The 15902-nt window shown below is 34.3% G+C and overlaps 1 protein-coding gene across 1 annotated transcript; it reads right to left on the bottom strand.

Moving 5' to 3' along the window:
* Window positions 1-5638: 5638 nt before the first annotated feature.
* LOC138904953 (uncharacterized) lies at window positions 5639-15464 on the bottom strand. Its single transcript, XM_070193447.1, has 4 exons — window positions 14759-15464; window positions 14151-14665; window positions 5899-6031; window positions 5639-5802 (listed from the first exon to the last, which is right to left on the bottom strand). Exons 1-4 carry the CDS (start codon window positions 15462-15464, stop codon window positions 5639-5641), a joined length of 1518 nt encoding a protein of 505 aa, XP_070049548.1.
* Between the last annotated feature and the right edge of the window lie 438 nt (window positions 15465-15902).

Here is a 15902-nt window from a genome sequence, read left to right as displayed (position 1 = left end):
GATTGTTGGATTTTGAATTAAAATCTCTTCTCTCTCTTTTCCTAATGGTTTCTTTCTTTTCTTGGAGTCTTTTAACATGATTTGCTTAATAATTAAATAATCATAGATTTGAATCTCCAACTATATGGTTATTAAGATGACAGTGAAGTCGGAGTAATAATACATACTTTAGAAATTGTAGCAAGAATGCATATTTAAGGAAGAGCATATATTTTTCTTATAGGGAGAAATGTTTTTTTTTTTCGTCCTTTTAACCGGAAATATTCTACTTTTTGTATTAATTGTACTTAATTATTTATTATACATTAACGAGCTTTTATTTAATATTTTATTTGTTCACTTTTACTTGTTCAGTATATTAAAAATATATCTTTACTTTTATTTATCTATTTTAGCAAATCAATATAAAAGTAATTATTTTTCCTGTTTTACCCTTATCAACTATTCATTTCCCAAATTATTTTTTAAAACTTTGAAAATGTTATTATTATAATTATTATTAATATTATGATATTTTTTAAAGAGAGTGCAAAGTCAATTATAAACAACTAAAGTGAATGGAGGAGTAAAAAATACTATAATGTTTATTTACCAATGGATGGAAAGAAACAAGAGGGTGAGTTTGAATTTTTGGACAACCTCTCAAGTAAAAGTAACAGTTAGCTAATAATAGCAAAATACTACTTAAAAGTAACGGTAGATAACATCTGTCAATGCCAGAAATCAGAATGAACAAAATAAGGACGTAAAATTTAAATTGAACGAATAACTTAGGAAATTAGGACGATGCCTATTTATAATCCTTCTTAGTTGGTGCTTTGGTGCAGGGCACACTACTTATTAGGAAACAAATCTAGGCTGCTTGGTTTAGTAAAGTACTCCAATTTTGTCAAAATAACGATATTTAGTAGATTTTGATTTCACAAAATTAACAGATGTATTTACACTAAAAAATTTATGCAGCTGTTGATTTTTCCAAACTCGCAATTACTTCTTTACCTCAGTACAAAAATATAAAAGTAATGTTTAGATTTTTATTATGCAATTAATATTTGTACTTGTTTTGCTATTCTAATCAGCCCGATTACGAAAGAGATATAAGGCATAAAAAGAAAAAATACATTGATATGGTATGTATTTATGCAATTTATGAGCAGTACATATTACTCAACATCATCTTTCACGTGCAAACCAATTTTAGTGTTCATTGATGAATTTTAATGTGAATATGAGCTTACCAAATCAGCTATAATATCATGTGAAACTATCTAAGTATCTAATACCAAACCTTTGACAAGGTGGGTTGCTCTGATAGTAAGCACCCTTCACTTCCAACCAAGAGGTTGTGAGTTCGAGTCACCCCAAGAGCAAGGTGGGGAGTTCTTGGAGGGAAGGATGCCGAAGGTCTATTGGAAATAGTCTCTCTACCCAGGGTAGGGGTAAGGTCTGCATACACATTACCTTCCCCAGACTCCACTAGTGGAATTATACTGGATTGTTGTTATTGTTATTGTAATATCAAACCTTAGGACGATAACAAAAGGTGATCAAAATATATAAACTCTCTTAAATGCCCTTACATAACACATGTGATGATTTAAATCAATACATTTAAAAAGGCTATTTAAAGTACATTAGTTTTGTTCTAAACGATTTTGGAAACATTAAACTAAAACTAAAATCAAACGCCACATAAATAATTAAGGAAAATGGAAGAAAGGAAGAGGAAAGGTGAACTTTTTGAATTTGGTGGGGGCCAATAGCCAAAGAGTTCCGTTTGGTTCGAAACGAAATACCGTTGCAGTGTACGTACGGTCTCAACTCTCAAGTGTGATTTGGACTTTGGAGTTTGGACTATTTATTGATCGGACATTCTTGGGTGGCACATGGTTACCTACATTTTTATCTTAAATTGGAAAATATCGTCCTTTTGAAAAAGAAAAAAAAACTCAGAAAAATAGGGGAAAGAAAGTAAAGTATAATGAGTACTTACACAAGAACAAAGAAAAAGAGAAAAAGAGGAATCATAAAGATTCTAAAAGAGTCTTTCACACAATAATTGTCCATTTAATTCTCACAATCGTCCTTTCCTTTTTCTTTCCTCACCCTTTAAATAGTAGTAGAAATTTTAAAAAGAAAGAAAGAAAGAGCCCGTTTGAATTAGCTTATTTGAAGTAGCTTATAAGCATTAGGTGCTAAAAAATACTTTTAAGTGTTGAAACTGATTTAACAAATAAGCAGTTACGTGTTTGGATACAAGTGCTGAAATTGATAATAAACTGCTGCAGTATTTGATAAAGAAGCGTCGATAAATATTTTTTTTCTGTTAAAATGACTTGAATAACCTTAGAACTATTTACACCTATAATGGCATAATTTCTTCAAAATTTTAGATTGCAGATCGATTCAAATACAAAATATTTTATTTGTCATTTTATTTTAAATATAGCTGTGATTAGATAAGATAATTTTTATGATATATATATAATAAATTATGATATATATATATATATATATAATTTATTTTATGATAAGCATATAATCATAAGTTATAATAATTAATAAATTGACAAAAGTTTTTCAGTAAAAAAATAAACCTAAATAGGATAAAATATTTGAAGAGAAACATTGTCTTCATTACCACAGCACTTTGAAACCAATACACCAAACATTTGATATGTCCTCGTTTATTACATACAGTTCAAAGATTAATACACAATCATATAGATACAAATATGCAAAGGAATAGAGAATTTACTTACCTCAAATAGTCAATGAGAAATGCAGACTTGAAGAGGCGGGGGGTTTAGGTTGAAAAAATATGTTAGGCAGTGAGTATCGATGTAGGAGTTTTGTTTTGAAAAGGAATATTTTAGGGATAAAATAGTAAAAATCTTGGTCAAACTTAAAGTGCTTATAAGCTAAAAATTCATAAGACGGGGGTGACCAGCTTATGGCTTTTGGCTTATTTTTGGCTTATAAGTACTTTTAATTTTACCAAACGCGTAGATAAGCCGAAAAGTATTTATAAGCTAGTTTGACCAGCTTATAAGCTTAGCCAAACACCCTCAAAGACAAATAAGAATGTTCAAGTGCTTATTTTGTTTTTATAGATTTCAGTGCTCTTTATTACTCGGAGAAGAAGGGGAGTATTAACGTAACTGGTAAAATTGTTGATATGTGATTAGGAGGTCGCGAGTTCGAGCCGTGAAAATAGCCTCTTGCAAAAATGCAGGATAAGGCTACTTACAATAGTCCGTTGTGGTCCGGCCCTTCTCTAAACCTCGTACATAACGGGAGCTTAGTGTATCGGGCTGCCCTTTTTTTATTTCTCGGAGAAAAAAAGACATAATAGTAAAGGAAACAAGATAAAAATTTATATTCGTACATTCCAGCTCTAGATTTAGAAAAAATTTCTCGCAAACAATAAAGCAATACCTAAAATTAGCTAGCTCGCAAAATGGACTAACTTTATCAAAATATCTTTGAATGGTGAATACTAGTGATCTCTTTAAATCTATTGTCAATCAATGGTGAAAATGACTAGAAGAACGGAAGAAAGTAATCAATGTAGCCAATTTTAGAAGCTCGATACCAGATATGAGAAGAGGAGTTCACATATTCAATTCTTATATTTATACATGGATTATAAGTGTTCCAAGAGGACTATCCTATAGGAAATTATTGAATGATCAATTAAAATTATCCTCAAAGTGATACCCTAATGACTAATGAGTAATGTCGTGTGTTGGAATCTCACTATTCGCTGTACAGTTGAGCGTTTTTCTTTATTAACCAGTACCAGTATGTGAAAGAGAAACTCATACTGATTCAAAATAACTCTATTTACATCAGAACCCATAAGTATGTAACTTTTCCGAATTAATCCAACAGTCGCATCTTTTTTCCTACTCGGAATTCAATTTCAACATGACACCAAGTGAAATTGTATCCTTTTGTTCATTACAAATTAGTTTCAGCACTTAAATTTTTTTTAATACTTAATGAGCTACTTTCAATTAAGGGATCTTTATATAAATAGTCATTCATTATTTATTTTTTTTAGTCGATATACATAAATCATAAACTAATTATATACAGTTAGACATATATTATATATAAATTGTACTTATATTATACATTTACTAGCTATTTTTAATTTAAGTGATTGTATTGGCGATTATTTAAATTAATTATTCTTGAATTAATTAAGTCAAGCGGTTTACTGTTAAGATCGGGAACCCGGGTAGTGCGGAATTTAGTCAAACAATGGTATAATGACAATAATAAAGATAATGGAAGTTGATAACAACGGCAATTAAAGCATATAAAGAAGACACAAATTTAACGTGGTTCGGTCAAAGTGACCTACGTCCACAAGCGGAGAGGAGCAATTTACTATAACAATAAGAGTACAAAAGAGAGTACAAAATTAGAGTAAACACTATAATTAATCCCAAATACCCTAAGAGAATAATCTCACAAGATCACTCCAAATAAAGGGTTCACACAAGTGTTTCCCAACACTAACTCTCATACAAAACACTCTTAATAAAGGAAGAAAAGAAGAAACAAGAATTGAAGACAAGTCTTATTGGTGTGTGTAAAATGAACTAATGACCTTCCCTTTTATAGGCAAAAAAATTTTGGCCTCTTAGGTGTAAAAGAAGAGATATAGCTTGTACAAATGATGTCCACTACATAATGCAATATTTTTGGGTCCCAAAGAATATTGCCAATAAAGTCTACACTTTGCAAAGATGCTTATGCTTATGTGAGATGGACTCCATTAGCCAAAATATTGACCATATTACAAATCTTCACCTTGGCCTAATTTTGGCTAATATAATAAATTTGCTCCACCCTCTCCGCAAAAGCCCCAATGAGCATATGTCAAAATTTAATACCATCAAAATCAGACAAGTTGTCTGATACCGAAACTGTAGTAGGATATATAACAGTGGATCCCAGTAAAGTATACAACGAACCAGATTTGCATGCTTTCATGATCACAAGAGCACCATGAGAAACTTTCAGAACTCCACTTTCACCTGCGTACTTGCACCCAAGAGATTCTAGAGTGCCCAAAGAGATGAGATTTTTCTTCAAGTCAGAAACATGTCTAACATCGGTGAGAATTCTCACCACACCATCGTGCATTTTAATTCGGACTGTACCTTTTCCAAAAACTTTGAAGGCAGCATTGTTGCTTATCAAGACAACTCTACCTCCAGTAGATTCATATGTGGTAAATAAACCTCGATTAGGACACATATGATAAGAACAACCCGAATCTAAAATCCACTAATTGTTAGAGTTGAAACTATTATTAGTTGCTAAAAAAACAGTCCCCTCAGTCTCATCAGCAGCTACACTTGCTTCAGCAGTGTCAGTATTTTTGTGCTTATTTTTCATTTTCTTATGCTTTTCTTTATTTTTTAGCTTATAGCATTCAGAGATAATGTGACCTTTCTTATGACAATAATGACACTCTAAATTATTGTATATGGATATGGAGTCGGATTTGCCCCTAACAAACAAGCCAACTTTCGCTTGAGTTCCACTAGCTTCCCCAGTAATATCACTATTTATCTGTTCTTTTGATTTTAAGATAAATTTAATAACCTTACAAAAGATATTATCCTTTGCATAAAAGCATATTATCTCTTATATGCTTAAAAAATGGGGGTAGAGAACAAAGCAGTAACACAACTTGATCCTCGTCTTTAATTTCAGCATACATATTACTCAAATCCATAAGAATGGAATCAAATGTGTCAAGATGAGAGAGAATAGAGGTACCTTCACCCATACGAATTGTATAAAGTTTCTACATCAGGTAAAGTCTATTTTCCACCGTCGTCTTCATATATAAGGTTTTCAATTTTTTCCACATGCCTTTGGTTGTGGTTTCTATATAAACTTCACGTAAAACCTCATTTGAGAGATTTAAAATGATACTTGCTTTTGTCCTTTTGTCTATGACGGCAAACTCCTCATCCGTCATTTTATCCGGCTTCTTCTCCTTTCCCTGCAACGCCAAGTCTAAGCCACCTTAAATTAGGGTAGCTTCCATCTTTAATTGTCACATTCCGAAGTTTGCACTTCGGTTAAATTTCTCAACATAGGTCTTTGTTAGAGTTATTTTGGCTATTGAAACTAACCCGGTTAGATCCGGCTCTGATATCAATTTGTTATGATCGGAAACCCGAGTAGTGCGAAATTTAGCTAAACAATGGTATAATGACAATAATAAAGACAATGAAAGTTGATAACAACGGCAATTAAAGCATATAAAGAAGACACAAATTTAACGTGGTTCGGTCAAAGTGACCTACGTCCACAAGCGGAGATGAGCAATTTACTATAACAATAAGAGTACAAAAGAGAGTACAAAATTAGAGTAAACACTCTAATTAATCCCAAATACCCTAAGAGAATGATCTCACAAGATCACTCCAAAGAAAAGGTTCACACAAGTGCTTCCCAACACTAACTCTCATACAAAACACTCTTAATAAAGGAAGAAACAAGAATGGAAGACAAATCTTGTTGGTGTGTGTAAAATGAACTAATGACTTTTCTTTTTATAGGCAAAAAAACTTTGATCTCTTAGGTGTAAAAGAAGAGATACAAATTGTGCAAATGATGTCCACCACATAATACAATATTTTTGGGTCCCAAAGAATATTATCAATAAAGTCTACACTTTATAAATATATTTATGCTTATGTGAGATGGACTCCGTTAGCCTGACCATATTACATTACCCGAAAAATTGATCAAGACAAAGGGAAAATCATGATTCCCACTCTGAAAAATTTTAAGAAGATCGAAATGGAATAATCAAAAAGCAGAGTAAAATTGTACGGTACAATTTGTACCCAATGAAACGATGGCGACAAAATTTAAATTGGGAAATCCTCTCTGCATCAAAATCAAAAGCATCTTAATTACAAGTAAGGCACTGTCAACCTCAATGCCACGTGTTTCTCTCATTTAGACTGACCTAACATGACTCATGCTTGTCATCTTTTCTTCTCTACATATTAATAAAAAAAGCATTCACCTCATACTATTTGAATTCAGTTACCTTATTTAATTATAAATTTGCAAAAACATGAAAATACAATTTCGATTGCAAATGCCAAAAGGTTCAACTCTTGATCAGTAGTTACTAATATTTTGCAGAAGTTCAAAAATAACAACAGGCAAGTGGCAAGTAGTAGCTAGCAAATCACAATAGAGGAATCACCAGCAAATACCTGAACTTGAGTTCAAGGCAATTTGAAAGAGAAGGCAAGTCAACAATATAATTAAATTAAGAGAAACTAGTAATTTGAAGTTGAAATTCAGTAAATATATAATTGAAGGCTGAGCAAACAATATATACTATTAAATCAAGGAGACAGGACACGTTCCTGTGCTGGAACTCCATCCCTCACAAGAAACAAGAGAGGAAAATTTTCAAATCTTGAGGAAGAAAACTATGCAAGTACTCAACCATATATAACATACATTCCATCGCACATTATTGGTGTCAAAGGGGAAGTATCTCCACAATCTTTGAATTTATTAATTGTTTTTGGACGAATGCGTATTTTTGTCACTTTTTTTTGGGTGGGGTGGGGGGTGGGGGAGGGGGAAGAGGATTGAGTAGCAATTTCATGCATGGGAATAATATATATCTCAAACTTTAATTGTACATTTTTTAATTATTGTTTTTGGCTATTTATGATTGGAACGGATCTTTAAACAGGTTTCGAGTTTTACATCGTTGTTTGGACGGTATTTAGTTGAATAAATAAAAAGCATATGGTATTTGTAATAAGTGAGGTCATATGTTGCAGCCAAGCATTTGCAGAGACATCTAATTCAAAGTAATAAAAGTAGTATTAATTAGACAAACTATATGAATGACTTTATTAAACCTATTATGAAGCTACTAAATCTTTTAACCCTAACTACTTATTCGCCGGCTTATATATTTAGTGACCCAACTACTTATATCACCAGATTATTAAATTTTTGTATAGTTTTGGTTAATATAAACTTTTGGTTTTTGGTTATCCACCTAAGCTACTAGACAGGAAACTTATTAACCTACAAAAAAGCAATAATTAACTATTTTACCGTTAGTTTCGTCTTTTGGGATGAAAGCAAAAATTGTAAGAAGGGTTTCAGATCAAATCCTGAATATTACTTGTAAGTGAAGTTTTTAAGTATCAGTTTGGTCGCAATCTTGGTTAAAAAAACTTAAGAAGGTAGGGGACCAAACATGAGACTAGGATATTGGTACTTTTTGGAGGCTCCAAAAGTTTTCTATGGTCCAAGAAAATGACAGTAAATTAGATACTTTGAGTTTGTACGGTATGTATCGATGATATAAAAATTATTTAGTTTACTCGAATTATTTATAATATTATTAACAGAAAAGGGTAAAAAATATCCTTGGACTATTTGAAATAGCTCAAAAATACCCTCCGTTTGTTTTTGGTACCAAAAATATCTCTGTCGTCTATCTTTTGGACCATAAATGCCTCTTAAACCGTTAGTCTTGCCATTGAAGCTGACATGACAGTCCAACTGAGTTAGATTTGCTTACATGACCATCTACCTAAGCAATCCAGTATGGCGAAAGGTTTATTCTTTGTTTTTGAATCCTAATCACAAAAAATGAAATCAGAAAATTAAAAAATACCAAAATAGTTCTTGATTGGGATTTATGATTTGATTAAAAAAAACTCCATTGTGGTGAAGTTTATTTGAAGTTGTACATGTGTGTCAAAGGATCGAGCTCATTGATTGGGGATTTTTATTTGAAGTTGTACATGTGTGTCGAAGGATCGAACTCATTGATTGAGTTTTAGGGTCAACAGATCTGAGGCTCAAATTTAATTCAAATGGTTGATTGTTATTGGAAAACTTGTGTAGTCATTCTTTGTTTGTCAAAATTTGAAAATAGCTGCTAATTTAAAACCTTCTTGATAAAATATTTTGTAGTTGTTGTTGGGTTATTGAAAATAACTGCTGTCAAATTTTAAGAGTTTTAATTGTATGTTAGTGTAAATTGTTTCGATATTGTGATTTGAAGCTAAAAAATGAACTTTAACAACTGATTTCTTGGTTTGAACATCGTCTCAGGCTCTCAGCTAATCCCCCCTCCCCCTCCCCCCCCCCCCCAAAAAAAAAAAAATCATGAAAGAGTTCTTAAAAGCTTGATAATTTGAAAAGTCGTTTTGTGAATTTATGATTAGTTTGATCTGAATCTTACTAGGGATTGTAAAAATTTAGATCAAACTAATCATAAATTCACAAACTTTAGCACAATTGAGTTTTTTAATCAAATCATAAACCCCAATCAAGAACTATTTTGATATATTTTTTTAATTTTCTGATTTATTTTTTTGTGATTAGGATTCAAGAACAAAGAATAAACTTTTCGCCATGCTGGATTACTTAGGTGGATGATCATGTAAGCAAATCTAACCCAGTTGGACTGTCATGTCAGCTTCAATGGCAAGACTAACGGTTTAAGGGGTATTTGTGGTCCAAAACATAGACGGCGGGGATATTTTTGGTACCAAAAACAAACGGAAGGTATTTTTGAGCTATTTCAAATAGTTTTTAAGGACATTTTTGGGCGCCCTTTTCCGTATAATTAATTACAAATAAATTTTTGGAATAATCATCATTGTTAGTTTGATAAACTTATGTGATAGTTGAACTGTTATTGCAAGTTACATGATATGTTAATGGTGTAAAATCTCTTTAAACTATGCAGTAATGGTAATAATAAGATTTCGTCTCAATGTCTCAGAATTGTAAAAAGGTATTCCCAAAGGAATTTTTACCAATATATAATATAATTTTATTTACCTCTTTTAAAGAGATTATCACGTAATTATATTAGCATATAAAGTATTAGATTCCAATATTATCCATTTTCTCTCTTCCTCTTTCTTTTTATCACGCCTGATTGTTTGTTCAATCAAATGATTCTTTCAAAATTCACTAAATACAATAATCACAACCAAAAGCACAAATTTGGGTATCCCCGGAATACATAAATAAAAAGGCAGATATAGGAGCAACATGACTTAATGAAAATGTTTGATTCATGATGTTCCTTTCTGGATTCCTTTTCTAGGAATAAACTTATGCTATATGTTGTTGGATTATTGTCACTGATCATTGTTTAGCTTTTTCGCCTAGAGAAGAAAGGTTGTGGAATCAAACACTAGCTGTTAGTTCATTAAAAAATTTCATTGACAGACATGAAAATTTTTTGAAGCTTTGAATATGAAATTTAGATTCTGCGAAATTATTATTTGTTTGGATTGGGTGTCACTGCAAATGATTGAGGATATTATTTGGAGTTTATATCTTAATTTTGAGTGAATTTGGTGAATATTCTAGTTGGTTTTGGTTGAATTTTAAGATTAAAACTCGAGGAGGAAGACATAAACAAATTGTATATATTTTGTATGTCGGAAATAAAAACAACATAAAAATATGAACAAATTGTATATAAATTGTAGTTTTTGACCGGATTTATGTACAAAAACATTGCATTTTGATCAGATTTGTATATATTTTATAAGAAAACTTTAGTTTCGTTTTGTAATTAATAGAAAAACTTAAATAAACTGGGTAAATAAATTTAAATTTTCGTTTATATATGAAAAAGTCACATTCCAAAAGTCAGTAATGACATGAGAAAATTGAGTAATAAAAATGCTCTAGGATGGGTGTCTAAAACTATGTAGGTGGACCATTCAAATGGGATAGTATTATTGCACAAATAGAACCCTAGCTAGCAAAACATTTATTCAAGCCCATGTGAGCAATAGAACTTGGACCAAACTAATACTTAAATTACAAATGGCAAACCACAGATATACGTTCATGAGATACATGCAGTGGCGCGGACCCACGTGGTGGCAAACTGAACCCGCTTTACCAAAAATTAATATTGTGTATATGTATAAATTAGGATTAAAGTTGTATAAATTTTATATAAATATTTTATTTGAACCCACTTGACAATTACTATTTTACGACTAAAGTTATTACTTTTAAGATTGAACTCGCTTGCACAAAATCATGGGTCCGCTACCGGATACATGAGCTATAAGTTCTTGAGCACACTAATGTGTTTTATGATATCAAGACAAACACTTAACTTTTAGTGTTAGATCTAACAACTAATTAGATATTCATATTAATTAGTTGGATTTGGATCTAACTAATCCACTGGTGCAAATAAGTTTTGAATTATTTGTTCGTCGTTGCGTTTAATGTTTGCTATACAATCATTGACTTATTAGCCATATCATTAATGTACATTTGAACCAAAAAGAAGAAAAAAAAGAAATTAAATCCATGCATGCAGATGATACAGTGTCCCCACCGCGTTATAACTTTAATTATTAAATCAAGGGAGTCAAGATTTAGTAATTTGATTTTGACCCTTAAAAAATTAATATTTGATCTTCCAGTTCCTAGGATACCAAGCAATCTTGAGCATCTCCACTTTAAGTACTGATTGCTAGTATTAGTAACAAAAACTAATTGAACTAATAATTAATGATGGCTCCAAAAGCAGTGCATGACCACTTAAGTGTGATTAAACTACAGCTTATGTGTGATTAATCTATAGAAATTTTCAGAAATCAAGACTATTAATTTCTTATAGCTATCATATATATAATTACTTCCTATAACTACTATTTAGTTGTTACGCGACTGTATTCTATGTATTCGTGCTACTGTATTCATGAATACAGTAGCGGAATTCGCCTAAAAAATAGGGGAGTCCAGCTGTTTAATAACGGAAAGAGGATAAATTAGCGTGTATCACTCCTAATTTAACTCAACAAAATTAATTCTATATAAATTTCGCTGCAACTGTGTTGTATTCCATGTATTTATGCGAATGTATTTATAAATATAGTGAGGTAATCAAGAAATAGGGTGTATACTGTTCCATTCAATTTGATTGTATACATTGTATTTAATTCACAGATATTCATTATTCACTATTATACATTGTATTTAATTTACCGTATTAAATTCGACTGTATTCAAACAATAAAAATCACAAAATACGGTGATATTCGGCTGTATTAAAAAAATATAGACTTCGAAATACATAAATACAAGCGGAAAAATAATGTATTTATACAAAAATATAATGTATTTGAGTGTATTTGTACATAATACAATATATTTATATCATTGTATGTGACTAAATAGCAAAGAAGAGAAGAAAGTTCGCCGAAATTATATTTTCCGGCCAAGCAAAATACTGTATACATTGTATTAAAACTAAAAATGGAGACGAATAAAAAAATTTACATATAGAAATATAATTTAAGCAACAGCATCCCCCAAAAAAGTACACATGCCAATTTTTGGTGCGTAGACATTTTTTCTGCGAAAGCACAAGCAGGGAACAAGCTATGTTGGACCAGCCGCCTAAAGCACAACAACCGGATTCTTCCACCGTAGCTCCGCCGCCACTCTTCCACTTCTCTCCGATCCAAAATTACCTGTGAGACCCCAGTTGTTTCTCTCTTCTCTTACGTAATATACGTAACGTGGCGTGGTTATATTAGGTATATATGATTGGGTATAGCACATTGGGAGAATAAGACTGAAAATGTGTGGTAATATCAAGGAACTAAACTAAAGCTTTAAGTCAAAGGAATCCCTTAAACAAAGGTTCATGGTTAAAGAAATGGCTCGGGTAGCACCCCGCGCGTTCGGAAGGTTTAAGTTAACTTGTACCTGCGGGATAAGACTAAGAGTGTATAATATGCTAAGAATAATGTGTTATGAGGTATTATAATATCACACTGGTCAGATGTTAAGTTTTGGAGTCAAGCAAGTTGCGAAATAAAGGTCGGCAAAAATTATCGTAAATTTCTCTAATAAATTTTCTAAACTTTGGGTCAAATGTATCAGATCATTTCTCCCAATATATAAAGATTTATGTGACCCACAACCTACCAAATCGAAGGTCTACGAGTCTAGTTTGCAACCAAAGTAATCTCACATCAAACCGACATTGAAGTAAAAAGTTATGACTGTTTTACCGCGGACTGTCCGGGTTGAAATCGGGTTGCGAACCGGGTCGGGTCAAACAAGTGGTATAAGTCGGAAAATCCAATTTTTAAGACCCCAAAATATTTCATCTTCGTCCCAAAGCAGTGAGAAAGCTTAAGAGAGGGTTTCATGGTGTTCTTTAGTGATTAAGGTGTGTTTTTAACGATTTCTATCGTTAAAGTTTACCCCCGTGCCTAGAAGCGCAATCTCTACGCTTTGCAATCGTTTTCCCCTTCTATTAGCTGTGTTTGGAGCTATTTTTGGAAGATAGGAAATTGTTGTTCTTGCTGGTTCTTCTGGATTTATACTTGGTTTGCCAGGGCAATCATCTTGGGACTCTTTTATCTTCATTTTTACAAAGTTCTACGGGCGTTTCGTCAAGTTAGGCTCATATGAAAAATCTGCCGGTTTAAACTCATTTATGAACTGTTTATATGTGTGTATAAGTTGCATATATATAGTGGTTTTGAAGATTAGGACGTAAGGAATAACTTTCGTAAAGGAACTATATGCATTCAGACGTTCGTTGGAGAGGTATGTTAAGGCTAAGGAAGAGGATACTTATTCTTGATAGTGACTTTATTTAGTTGCCTGTAGTCAATGCACATCCGCAAGGACCCATCTTTCTTTCGAACAAAGAGCACCGGAGCACCCCATGGGGATGTACTTGGCCTAATAAAGCCTTTATCGAGCAAGTCCTTCAGTTGTTCCTTCAATTCCCTTAGCTCTGCAGGAGCCATTCTGTAGGGAGGAATGGATATAGGCTGCGCATCAGGAAGCAAATCTATAGCGAAATCGATTTCCCTTTCGGGGGAATTCCTGGAAGCTCGTCAGGGAATACCGTCGGGAATTCATTCACAATAGGAACCGACTGAAGAGTCGCTGGCTCCTTATCTATATCCCTAACATGAACCAGATGGTATATACAACCTTTAGCAATAAACTTCCGAGCCCTAAGGTATGAAATAAACTTACCCTTGGGCGTGGCTGCATTACCTTTCCATTCAAAGGACAGGCTCACCAGGAAAATGAAATCGGACCAACTTTGCACGACAATCAATATTAGCATAACAAGCTGCCAACCAATCCATACCCATAATGACATCGAAGTCTAGCATAACCAATTCAACTAAATCAACAGAGGTTGGACGGTCATTAATTAACACTGTACAATCTCGATAGACATGATTAGCTACAATAGAGTCGCCAACTGGCATAGACACCTCAACTGGTTGTGGCAACAACTCAGATCTCATGTCAAGCTTACCAGCAATAAATGGAGTAATATATGAAAATGTAGAGCCGGGATCCATCAATGCATAAATGGCATGAGAATGTATTGTCAATATACCTGTGACAATATCTGGGGATGCCTCTGAATCCTGTCGGCCTGTGAGTGCATAAAAGTGGTTCTGGCCACCACTAGAACCTGAGGTGTCTCCTCCATCTCTCCCCCTACCACGACCCTGAGTAGACTGTGGACCTGGTCGGGGAGCACGGACTGAGGGCGAAGAGGCTGCTGTGAATCTTGAAGGCTGAGCTGGTGTACCTTTGCCTAACCCCGGGCACCGGCTAATATAATGTCCTGTCTACCTACAATGAAAACATGCACTCGAACCCTGTCTACATTGCCCGGTGTGCAGCTTACCGCACTGAGTACATGGAGGAGTAAGCTGTCTCATCTGTGCAGAACGCTCCTGTCGACGGCCCTCAGGCTGGCCTGAGCTCTGCCCCGATCCTGACTGAATATAACGATCAAACCGCTGGCCCTGCATCTGTGGTGGGAAACTACCTGCTGACCGAGGTGGATATCGATGGAATGGGGGCCTAAAATCGACCCGTGGCTCCCTATAAGACCCCATAGTACGAGCCCTCTTACTCTGCTCCCTATCCCTGCGAGTATCACGAATCCGACGGGAAATGTCCTCTGTAGTCTGAGCGAAATCCTGTATGTGGGAAATATCTACATCATCCGATAGGGATGCAACCCTATAGTCTCTAATCAGATGATCCCCCAAACCATCCACATAATGATGAACTCTAGCCCTCATGGTACGTACTATATCTGGTGCATACCTTGCCAAAGAATTAAACTTATGGCTATAATCCCTCACACTCATATCCCCCTGCTTTAGGCTAAGAAACTGGTCAAGATGGGTCTCCCGAACCTCCCGTGGCAAATAATGGGCTAAAAAAGCCTCAGAAAAGTCCTCCCACTCTGCTGGCAGAGCATTAGGTCCTCTAGATCTCTCCCATGCCTCATACCATAAGACGACTACATCACGTAGTCGAAAAGAAGCCAACTCCACAGCCTCGGTAACGGAGGCATGCATCACCCTCAATACTCTATACATATGGTCTATAAAGTCTTGGGGATCCTCAGTGGAACTGGATCCTGTAAATAATGGAGGGGCCAAGTGAAGAAACTCTCATACCGTCGAGCTTCCTATCCGATCTCTCCGGGCATCTGCTCCTGACTCTAGCTGTCGCTCATGAATAGAAACCATCCTAGTCAGCAACTGAACAGCCTCCCTCATCCCCTGCTCCCTAGTCTCTGATGGGGGGAACAATAGGTGCTGGAGGTCCTGTGTCTCTAGCTGCCTCAGGTACCAATGGAACTGGTGAGGCTGGGGGTACTGCATCTCCCTGGGCTCCAACAAGTGCTTGGGAAGCTGAAACTAGGGGTATTGGAGACTCACTGTGAGCCTCTAAGGGAAATTTATCCCTCTGACCCGGTGGGGAACGACTAGTACCTTCTCCCGGATCCATACCTATCTCTCGCTGTGCCATCT

The sequence above is a fragment of the Nicotiana tomentosiformis genome, chromosome 2, assembly GCF_000390325.3.
Source record: "Nicotiana tomentosiformis chromosome 2, ASM39032v3, whole genome shotgun sequence".
Classification (NCBI taxonomy): Eukaryota; Viridiplantae; Streptophyta; class Magnoliopsida; order Solanales; family Solanaceae; genus Nicotiana; species Nicotiana tomentosiformis.
This window is presented reverse-complemented; position numbering and strand designations above follow the sequence as displayed.

Bases quoted from the DNA above. Each gene is read 5' to 3' on its own strand.
- LOC138904953 (XM_070193447.1), bottom strand. From the start codon at position 15,464: ATGTATAGAGTATTGAGGGTGATGCATGCCTCCGTTACCGAGGCTGTG. The intron at 14,666-14,758 runs GTAAGCTGCACA...GCCCGGGGTTAG, and splicing joins TCCTCCATGTACTCAGTGCG to GCAAAGGTACACCAGCTCAG. The intron at 6,032-14,150 runs GTCCGATTTCAT...TTGGCGTTGCAG, and splicing joins TTGATTGTCGTGCAAAGTTG to GGAAAGGAGAAGAAGCCGGA.